The sequence below is a fragment of the Neophocaena asiaeorientalis genome, unplaced genomic scaffold (assembly GCF_003031525.2).
Source record: "Neophocaena asiaeorientalis asiaeorientalis breed wild unplaced genomic scaffold, Neophocaena_asiaeorientalis_V1.1 scaffold112, whole genome shotgun sequence".
NCBI lineage: Eukaryota > Metazoa > Chordata > Mammalia > Artiodactyla > Phocoenidae > Neophocaena > Neophocaena asiaeorientalis.
The window spans coordinates 585,470-596,716 of record NW_020175413.1 but is presented as its reverse complement, the minus strand read 5'-3'; the positions used below and the strand labels follow the sequence as shown (position 1 = coordinate 596,716).

The 11,247-nt window shown below is 44.2% G+C and overlaps 1 protein-coding gene across 1 annotated transcript in view; it reads right to left on the bottom strand.

Annotated features, from left to right (window-relative positions):
• Positions 1 to 11,247, bottom strand: part of CTNND2 (catenin delta 2) — a 427,936-nt gene that overhangs the window by 98,090 nt on the left and 318,599 nt on the right. Inside the window, exons 12-13 of the mRNA XM_024767199.1 lie at positions 9,061 to 9,135; positions 7,868 to 8,018 (exon numbers count right to left, since the gene is read on the bottom strand). Of these exons, the coding sequence (XP_024622967.1) occupies positions 7,868 to 8,018; positions 9,061 to 9,135 (226 nt within the window). The remainder of the gene's footprint in view (positions 1 to 7,867; positions 8,019 to 9,060; positions 9,136 to 11,247) is intronic.

Here is an 11,247-nt window from a genome sequence, read left to right as displayed (position 1 = left end):
CCCCCCCCCCCCGTTTTCCCCCTCCAGTTCTGCAAAGGAAAACACATTTCTCACCAAGTAAAGATCTGACACAGGGGCAGGGGCTGTCAGGGGAGGGGTGTTTAACATTCCATCAACATTACCTTCTCCTTTATTCCGTCTTTATTTTCACTTAAATACAGAACGTTTTTATGTAATCCTTTAAATAAAAGCAACCACTGTCTGTAAAGAATCATTAGAGTGGTCAGATAAAATCTTTTATTTGAATATTTTAAATAGATTGTGGCAAGAAAAAAGGCTAGGAACGGAATGTCCCTTGTGTCAGCCCCACTGCCCCCTCCTCCCCAGAATGAATGAAAGGGACTATCTGAAAACCATGAGACAAGTAGCAATGGGCTTGTTGCTTAAATCATAATTAACTCCCGGGCAAGAAACTACCCTTCTTTTGTTCATGAGTTCATGAGTGTGGAAAAGTGTGAGACATGCACTGCTAGGTGCCCCTGGAGATTTGGGGCTCCCTTCTCTTCTGCCTCTTTTGGGGGACAGCTGTGCTTAGGAGCCAGCAGGCTCCCCTGGGAAACGGCCCTCCCTGATGCCAGAGTGTCTGGATTCTGTCTGGTGCTTTGAGGCTGGATTGGGTTGAGAGGGTGTTGCCTGAATAGAAGAAGCTCAGAGAGTTGACAACGTGAAAAGAAGGTCAGCCCAATGCGAAGAATGGGTCATATCATATGAATGTATGGAGGCAGCATTCTACAATTCCAAACGTGGTGACCTGGCCTCCAGATGATAACAGAGTGCAGGGAAAGGGTCACACAGGGTAGAGAGGACATGGCTAAAGGACTGAGATGAGCTGGGAAAGGAAGGGCCAGGTTCACAAAGCAGTGGAAGGTCCTTCTCTTGAGTCCGAGGAGGGGAGTGAGGCAGCCGGGAGGATGCTTCCAGCGCCCCAGTCCTGGCTTGCCTGCCGGAAAATGTGGCATGTAGCCACCACCCAGGGAAGTGAAGGGAGGGTGCCCTGTGAGCTCTGCCAATGCCACCCGCAGAGGTGCAGTGGCTCTGCCAATCTCTGATAGCTATCTGGGCATACGCAGAGAGTGTTACTAATTCCCGCCCAATCCCAAACCTCTTCCAAAGTGGCAGCAGAATGAGTTTGACTAGAGTCCAGGATTTCAGGCAGCAACCGAGCTTTCTTTTCTCTCTTCCCTAGATGCTATGGAAAGAGGCTGAAACAGACCTCCCCTCTACCCCTCCTTCTCTCTTTGTGGGATTCCCCAAACCTCCTCTAGATCTGTTCTCCAGAATAAAAAACCCGTGTTATTCTCCCATCAGAGAATTAGTTCAGCAAATACGTACTGAGCATAGTAAAGGGCTAGGCATGGTAGGACATACAAATAAATATGGAACCTGATTCCTGCTTCTTATTTCATTGGGGGGAAATGCAATGCATACACACAAAAAGAGACAACACAAAAATAAAATTAAATAATGGAAATCCAAGATAAATTAAAAGATTTTTTATCAAGTAGGTATTACCCACCTCCTTTCTGTGTTCAAGGAGCAGTGTTCATCAGGAAGGACACCTAGAGCTGGGCTCTGAGTGATGGCTGGGGGGTGAGTAAATGCACAGAGATGAAAGACCATGCCAGGGAGGGATACAGTTTGGGTACAGGTTTGTGAGTGGGGATGATGGTACAAAAACGGGTCTGGCTGAATAATTCATCAAAAAGAGTGGTTAGGGATAAGAGGCCATTTGGTAACACCACCCAGTACTTCTCCTGTCCAGTGTTCCTAGGTGTTTGAAGTTTTTTATTTTGTTAGTTTTGTTTGTTTGCTTGTTGGCAGAGGATAGGGAATCCGGAAAAGAAATAACTGCCATCTTCATCAGGAACTGTCAATGTGCTGAAATGGATGGCATTTTGGTAAACTTATTAGAACAATACAGTGTTGTTTGTTCTTTTCTCTGAAGCTAATCATTACCATTAAAAAAAAACCTCTTGGGCTTCCCTGGTGGCGCAGTGGATGAGAGTCCACCTGCCGATGCAGGGGACATGGGTTCGTGCCCCAGCCTGGGAAGATCCTACATGCCACGGAGTGGCTAGGCCCGTGAGCCATGGCCGCTGAGCCTGTGCGTCTGGAGCCTGTGCTCCACAACGGGAGAGGCCACAACAGTGAGAGGCCCGTGTACCACAAAAAAACCCCTCTTTCTGAATGATGAAATAACACTTTATACAGAAGGATAATTAACATTTTTGGAAGGCTGCAAAGAAATGGATGGATGTGCATTCACCTGGCCCACTGCATGACGTCATTTGGAAGAACACAAAAATCTACCTGTAGCCTACTTATCACCTGATGGCAGAGACACACACAGAACCATGGAAACAGCCCAAATGGAAAGACAAGGAGAGGCAGAGTATGTGATACTACTTTAGTGCTACTATCTTAAAAAAAAATTTTTTTGGGACAAATCAAAGAGGAAATCAAAAAATATCTTGAGATAAATGAAAACAAAAGCACAACGATCCAAAACTTATGGGATGCAGCAAAAGCAGTTCTAAGAGGGAAGTTCACAGCAATACAATCTTACCTCAGGAAAAAAGAAAAATCACAAATAAACAACCTAACCTTACACCTAAAGCAACTAGAGAAAGAAGAACAAACAAAACCCAAAACTAGTGAAGGAAAGAAATCAGAAAGAGCAGAGCAGAAATAAATGGCATAGAGATCAAGAAAACAATAGAAAAGATCAATGAAACTAAAACCTGGATCTTTGAAAAAATAAACAAAATTGATAAACCTTTAGCGAGACTCATCAAGAAAAAAAGGGAGAGGACTCAAATCAATAAAATTAGAAATGAAAAAGGAGAAGTTACAATGGACACCACAGAAATACAAAGGATCACAAGAGACTACTACAAGCAGCTATACATCAATAAAATGGACAATCTCGAAGAAATGGACAAATTCTTAGAAAGGCACAATCTCCCAAGAATGAACCAGGAAGAAATAGAAAATATGAACAGACCATCACAAAGACTGAAATTGAAACTGTGATTAAAAAACTCCCAACAAACAAAAGTCCAGGACCAGACGGTTTCACAGGTGAATTCTATCAAACATTTAGAGAAGAGCTAACACCTATCCTGAAACTATTCCAAAAAACTGCAGAGGAAGGAATACTCCCAAACTCATTCTACGAGGCCACCATCACCCTGATACCAAAACCAGACAAAGATACCACAAAGAAAGAAAATTACAGGCCAATATCACTGATGAACATAGATGGATGCAAAAATCTTCAACAAAATACTAGCAATCCAAATCCAACAATACATTAAAAGGGTCATATACCATGATCAAGTTAGATCATGTGTGCTACTACCTGAACCTCATTAGAGCTGATGGGGTGGACTGATTGTTGTTCAATAGCTTATTTGGACTTTTCCTTATCATGGAGTCCAAGGAAGATGAACCTTTCCTTAACCAGAGTTGTGGTAGCTGCCCCCTCCAATTAAAAGAATGATCTAAAGAAGAGATGTAATTTAAACTGGACCCCAGTGATTGAAAACAACTGGATTCCTTCTGAAATTCTGAGTGTCTGCATACATCTAGTAAACTTTAGTAGGAAAATGAACTGGCTTTTGGATGATTTTCTTTATTAATATAAAATCCTTTTCTTTAGTTAATGTTTTATTTCATTTGTTTACTTAATGTTTTGCTGATGTGGAGTTCATTATAAGATAAAGGCCAGGGCTTCCCTGGTGGCGCAGTGGTTGAGAGTCCGCCTGCCGAGGCAGGGGACACGGGTTCGTGCCCCGGTCCAGGAAGATCCCACATGCCGCGGAGCAGCTGGGCCCGTGAGCCATGGCCGCTGAGCCTGCGCGTCCGGAGCCTGTTGCTCCGCAACGGGAGAGGCCACAACAGTGAGAGGCCCGCGTACCGCAAAAAACAAAAACAAACAAAAAAAAAAGATAAAGGCCAGACAGGAAAAAGTTCAGTTATTCATTCAGCAAATAGTGATGAATCCCTGGTATGGGTCAGGCATTGTTCTAGGTACACGAGCTATATCAGTAAACACACAAGGTGGAACTTCCTGCTCTTAATGGGTTTACATTCTAGTGTGGAGAGATGGACAAGAAATAAGATAAATAAATAATGTTATATATTAGAGGGTGATTAGTAGTGTGAAGATCAGTAAAGCAGAAAAGGGGATAGAATTTTAAGAATGGGCACCGGAAAAGGTTGTATTGGGAAAGTAACACTTGAGTAAAGACCTGAGGGGATGAGGATTGACCACATGGACATCTGCAGGAAGAGGAGTGCAGGCAGAGGAAATTGCATGTTCAAGGGCCCTGAGGCAGGCTTTTGGCTCAGGTCATAAAGGAACTGCAGTGAAGCAGTGGCCACAGAAAGGTTAATGCCAGTGAGGAAGAAGTTGAGGCTGGAGAGGGAACAGAGAACTGGATTGTATAGAGCCGTGTCTGTCTTGCAAAGACTTAACTTTACACTGAAAGAAATGAGGAGCTGATGGAAGGTTTTAAGTGGAGAAAAGATATGCTGTAAGGTTTTGATAGGACCACTCTGGCTGCTCCTTTCAGAGTAGATGGTAGGGGGTGAGGGTAGAAGCAGAGAGTTCTCAACCACTGCGCCACCAGGAAAGTGGCCATGGTAATAACGCAGGTGAGAGAGGATGGGATCTGGGGGGAAAAGGCAATGAAGGTGAGAAGGGTCAGGTTATGGGAAAATTCAGAAGGAAGACCAGATTTGTTGATGGACTGGATATGAGAGTAAAGAATCAAAGGGGACAGCAAGGTGCTTATCCTGGACCACTGCAGGACAGGTTGCCATGCGGAAGCCTGCAGAAGGATTGGTTTTGGAGGAAAAGACAAGGAACCCAGGTCTGGAGGTGTTTTACTTGAGATGCCTGTCAGATATCCGGTGCAGGTGGTGGACAGACTATTGGATACAGAGATGCGAGATTCATACCAGAGATATCTATTTGGGAGTTTTCAGAATATAAATGATCTTTAACACCAGGAAACCATACGAGGTCACCAAAGCTTTGATTGAGAGTTGATAGAAAAGTCCAACTTTAATTTTGTCTTTGTTCTTGGTTCAAAGTCGTTGCAGCTTTTTTTTCAATATATAAAGTTCTGTAGAGCATTTTCCTATAAAGAACCACTACTTTGATACAATATTTAAAGCAAAAGAGTTAGCAAAGGTCACATTTCCTTTCTCCTAGATAGAATAGAAGAGTGTTTTTTGGGTTCAATTCTGCTTTTCTTACTCAAGAAAAAAGTTACTGACTCCATAAAGCTGAGATATTTTCACTCCTATTTTTAAACATTTGGTTCCCTTTCCTGTCTGGTGACATTTGATAGTAAAGGCTTAATTTAACATGGGCAATATGGACTTCCAAATGTTCCTGCCTCAGAGACAGTTCTAGATAACTGGCTTCTCGGAAAGAAGAGACGCCTTGAAGCTAGAAAACCAATCAATAGTTCCCTATTTTGTTATATTTTAATCCACCAAAAGAAATAAAACACCCAAATGCACAACACCTAGTAGTTCGTACCCAAGCAGTAGACTGATTAGCTATTGATTTTCCCTGCATTTTATAGAGGAGCCCCAGGATTTGATTACAAGCCCCAGCACTGTCCTGTCTAAAACACCTATGCAAGGAAAAGGAAAGCGGATATGGAGAGGGCTAATAGTGTAGTTTAAATATGTAACATCCACCACCACCATTTAAGTTAAATTCAAACTAAGTATAATTATAAAATTGTGAGTTCATTTCATGCCTGATGATGTACTGCAAGCATAACAAATAATTGCATTTATTAGACGCGGATTTGAAATCTGGTCCCTGTGAATAAATAAATGGCTTGGAGACCTGCAAATACTTTGGTATTTATTGGAGGATATGATGGGTATTGCAAAACGGCAGGAGAAAAGTGGCTGGTTCCCAGGTCATGAAGGGCTTGTTACGCCACGTTCAGGAATTTGGATAGTGGAGGTAGACCGCTGTATCTATGCATAATTTGTATATGAGACTTGGACCCACGCCTGGTACTCCAACTGCCCCAGGAATGGAATCTTCCCCCTTTGCCTGCTCTCACCTGCTTTTCCCAAATCCCCCAGAAGCTGCATAACCAGAACCTTTGCCATGATGGGTGGTCCAGCTCCCTGCTGCCTGACCTCTGCTGCTACCTGCTACCTGTGGGCAAGCTTCATGCTGCATTGATCAACCACCCCACCAGAGTCATATCTTCGATCCCAGGAGGACAATGGTATGTGCGGAGGCTGCGCCTCTCCCCGGGCAGGTCCCTGTGGTTCATCACTCTCCAAGCATCAATCGACCTTGGCCTGGGTGGGCATCCTCCCAGTTACAGAGGGAGGAACCAGAAGGTCTCTCCAGCCTGGGCTCCCACCACTCACTCTGCACCAGGCACACCAGGCCCTGCAAAGGCCTTAAACCCAACCGCGTGCTTCCAGATCCCCTTCTGGGAGGCTGTCTGCAGAGGCTGCTCCTTCAGTTAGGTGCTCTTCCCCCCAAAGAGCCACAGGGCCCTGTTTCACCTCCCTCAGGCTTCTGCTCAAATGTTACCTTCCCAACATCTCCTATTTTGACTTTGACCTCTCATTTAAAATCACAACCCCTTACGCTAAGTGCAAGAAGCCAGACACAAAAGCTCACGTCTTGTGTGATTCCATTTATAGGAAATATCCAGAATAGGAAAATCCATAGAAAGCAGACTGGTGGCTGCCGGAGCTGGGAGGAAGGAGAATTGGGGGATGACCACCTAATGGGTACAGGGCTTTCCTTAGGGTCATGGAAATATTTTGGACCTTGACATAGGTGCTGGTTGTACGACATCGCCAAAATGCTAAATGGTACATTTTAAAGTGGTTAATTTTATGTTATGTAAATTTCACTTCACTGAAAAAAAATCGCAACCTCACCAATTACATTGTGCCTGACCCAGCTCCATTTTCCCCATAGAAAGTTTCTACCACGTCGTGGGATTCATGTGTGTATTTTGTTGGCTGTACACCTCCCCCCTTCAGCATGTAAATTCCACCAGGGCAAGGCTTCCTGGCTGCTTTGATATCATCTCCGGGCCTAGAACAGGCCTGGAACAAAGTAGGTCATGGACAAAATTTGTTGAATAAATAGGTGAATGTATGCCACTTTAATGCTTCATTAATAAAAGAGCCTCCCTATTTCTTGAACACCAAACTAAAGGGAGATGATTCTTTAAAAATAGGATTAAAGGGGCTTCCCTGGTGGCGCAGTGGTTGAGAGTCCGCCTGCCGAGGCAGGGGACGCGGGTTCGTGCCCCGGTCCGGGGGGATCCCACATGCCGCGGAGCGGTTGGGCTCGTGAGCTATGGCCGCTGGGCCTGCGCGTCCGGAGCCTGTGCTCTGCGGCGAGTGAGGCCGCAGCGGTGAGAGGCCCGCGTACCGCAAAAAAAAAAAAATAGGATTAAAGAGTCAGTATAGTCTAATCCAAAGTAAATTTTAACATAGCGAGAGGAAGAAAAGTGGCCTGTATCCCATTAGAATTCCAGTTCACAACGTGGGAAGCAAACAAACAGCCTGACAGGGATTTAGAGGATCAGGGCGATGGTATCCGGTGCTGAGCACTGCGGTCATTTTTAATTTGCAAAGATTAGAAGTGTCACCAAACATCGCATTTTTCTCTAAATTCTAAAAGATAAATTAACGCACTGATTTCCGCTAGAAGGAGAGCCGGAAAAGCAAGGCCTCTAACACATGCTCTGTTTCTGTACATGCATATACGTCCTGCACATGGAGTCAACCACAGGAAGTACACTGTACTTCAATTTAAAAAAAAGGCAGACACTGTGAATCGGAGGGAACATACCAATGAGCTCCTTATTCCTGACGTCCAAGGCCATGTTCCGGAGTGCCGTGGCCACTGCACACACCACTCGGTCATTGTCTATCCGCAGCAGCTCCACGAGGATGGGCAGGCCTTTCTCTTTCCGGACAGCAGCTCGGATATATACCGACCACTGCAAATGAGGGGAAGCAAAGACATTAGGAGCTGGGGTGGAACCCCTACAAGCAAACAGCACGTGTGGGTTTTCACACTGCCATCTACAGGTGCCAAAAAGGTTGGATGATCAAGACCTCATTGTGGAATGGGTTGAGTGTGTTAGACATGTATTTAAACATTTTAACTTTATTTTTGTCTCCAACATAGGATAAAGGTTTCAGCTTTAATGAGCTAACCACTCTTCATTTCGCCGGTGCCAGCTTTCTCAGTCCCTGAGTTAGGAAACCATTTGTGTGGTGTCTATACTTGGTACTTTAAGATATGGAGGTCTGGGACAGGAAGGGCTGGCTATTGACATTAAGAGGAATAAAAAAGAAAAATCCTGGGAAGAGTAGACAACGATAAAAGGTAGAGTACAGGTGACTTTTTAAAAAAGAGACTTGAATTTGGAGGTGGGGCAGAGAGATAAGTTACAGAAAGTACTGTCAATTAAGTTGTTTGCTGAATAATTAGGAGGAAGTAAGTCAGAAAATGGTAGGGGTGAGGAGAGGTAAATATGACATCGAAGATGGAGGGTGAAAATTGTAAAATTAAAAAAATCGCAATATATAATATTATACCTAGGGCCATAATTCAATGTCAAATTTATAAAGTAAGCATACAATTTGTTTTGGGATGGCAGTCGTTGGCCTTAGTGGAACACACCTAAGGCTCTTTATAGAAACGTACTTGCAGTATCAGGACCATAAAGTATTCAGATTCATTTAACAGAATACAGGTAGGCTCAGGTTTTCCAGACATTTGCGTATGTACACTTTATACTCCTGGACAGTGTTCCAGAGAAGAGCATGCACCATAAAAATCAACCAATATAAGGGTTTACTCTGCTGCAATTTCAGTTATGATCTAAGAGAATTAAATTCATAACATGAGGTTCTGGATTCTGTGGCAGAGTCCTCCTGGGAACCAGCAAAGGTGGACAAAGCTCCCACCCCTCCCCACCAGGTCCCTCCACCCCCTTTCCCCTTTGGGGCAGGCACCCCAGAGCTGGCTCTCACCTGTGGCAGGCAGGGAGCCCCCTCTGGCAGTGAACGTAGGGCATATGCCATGCCTGCCACATCCTCAGCCCAGCCCTGCATGAAATATGAGATTAAAAAAACACACAACTTCATCCCGTCCTACGTTAGAGAAGTCACATTCACATAGTTTCTTATCACCATTAACTCAGACCGAGTGCTTTTCTCCTGCCCCTACTCTGTGCCTCAAGCTCTATGAAGCCTGAGGGGGTGGGGACACTCATGGAACTCAGAAGAGCATCTCTTGATTGCAGTTAACTATTTCATAGTCTCAACCTCAGGGAGCAAAGAAATGGATGGTCAGAAAGTCTTAGACACGGAAAAAGCTTCAGGTTTGGCAGCTGCTTATTGAAATTTGGCTGTGAGGATGGGATATCCCTTCCAAGGGAAGGCGTTTCATGAAGACGGTTCAAAACCTCTGTCATGTCCACAGGAAATGTCATTTGCAATTTGACATATGGTGAGACGTGATTTTCATCTACTTCCTCCCCTGCTTGTGAACCTTTTGGTCTCCAGGGCCCAGAAAAGACTGGACACCTGGGCTTCTACAGCCCATTCATTGTTTGGTTCTTCCTTAAGACTAAGGGGGGAAGCTAATGGAAAAGAAACTAATGGAAGAAAATGGAAATCAGAGCGGGGGTGTGTGTGTGTCAACATTTCCATATTGTAAGGTAAACATCAACAATATATTTGAACACTGGGGAGATATTCTGGGCCTTTTGAGGGACCAGACGGGATGTTTTGGGAACTCGGGCAGGCTGAAGCATGGGCCCAAAGATGACCTCTTTCCCAGAGCCACCTCTTCCCAGACCCCAGATGCTGGCTTGTGCATTAGTGATCTCTTCTAATCCCCCAAACTCCTGGGAGAGTGACATTACTGTTCTTGTTTTATAGATGAGAAAATCTATACACAAAGATTTTAAACAACCTGCCCACAGGTGTCACCTGTGCCCTTGGCCCCCAGTCTTCTTCCTCTATCTGCTCTGTGATGCTGACAATACTCTCTCCTCTGCCATTATCTCATTCTCTCTTGCCTATACCTCTGGGCTCGGTCTCCCAGAAACTGCCTTCCCCTCCCCTCCATCCTTCCAAACATTGAGAGGGGAGAACCTGACTATACCTGAAATGAACCAAGAAAGGTAGGCTATAGCGTAACTTTTTCCTCCTTAGAAGTCTAGCTATTATATCCCTTCATGTTGGATGGAAAGTTGGTTTGGTGTTTGGAAAATAATGAGAGTCCTTCAGCTTTGCTGAAGACTGATTTGAGAGTAACCAAAAATGGCTATGCATGGCCAAAAATGTGTATGAGTTGTAGATACATCTTTTTGGTATGAGAAAACGGTCAACAGTGATAGGTTCTAAGTGAAAAGGGAAAATCAGACAATGGGTTTGATCTTATGTTATCAATATACAGAAAATAACCTTTATTTTGAAATGTTTAGTTGTGTGTGTGTTTGTGTGTATACGGAAAATCCCCAGTATTAGCTCAGTATATGACAATTCAGAATGAATTATTTACATTTCATTCAAAAGATGATGCAAGTTTCCAAAGTTTGCTTAACATGCAAGGATAGTGATGCTTTTTAAGTAGCACATGAGCAGTCTTGGAATAGGTCATGTATAACCCACATGTGAACCTATGTGTACCCCAACAAGAAGGAGTAAAGACAGCACAGAGGTGGAAAGAGAGAAAGACATGATACAGTACTGGGGAGATGAGGAATATTTCCCAAGTGCACTCAACACAGAAGTGCGAGGCTCATACAGAGTTTTTCCAAAAGAGAAGTGAGTTACTTTGGACAGCACTGCAGCCCCTGGGGTCAGCGATGTGTATGAGTTGCCAAGAGCTTTTTAATTGAAACAAAAGAAGTATCACTGGCATGAAAATAGATGAACAAGAGAGATAAGTGTACCTTAACTCATCGTGGTTGAGGTGGAAATCTTTGGACAGAACTTGACTTTTTGCAAACAGAAAGAGAGAGTCATGCACTAAGCCCACCAATGAGGAGGGAAGGGACAAAGCCGGTAGACCAGGATGGCTTTAAGAAGGATGGTCCATGAGCTGAAGAGAGGATCCTTGATGATTCAAAAGGAGGAGAAGGAAGGGGAGGGGGAGGATGAGAAAGAAGAGATGGAGGAGAAGCAGGAGGAGAAGAGGGGAGGGGGGAG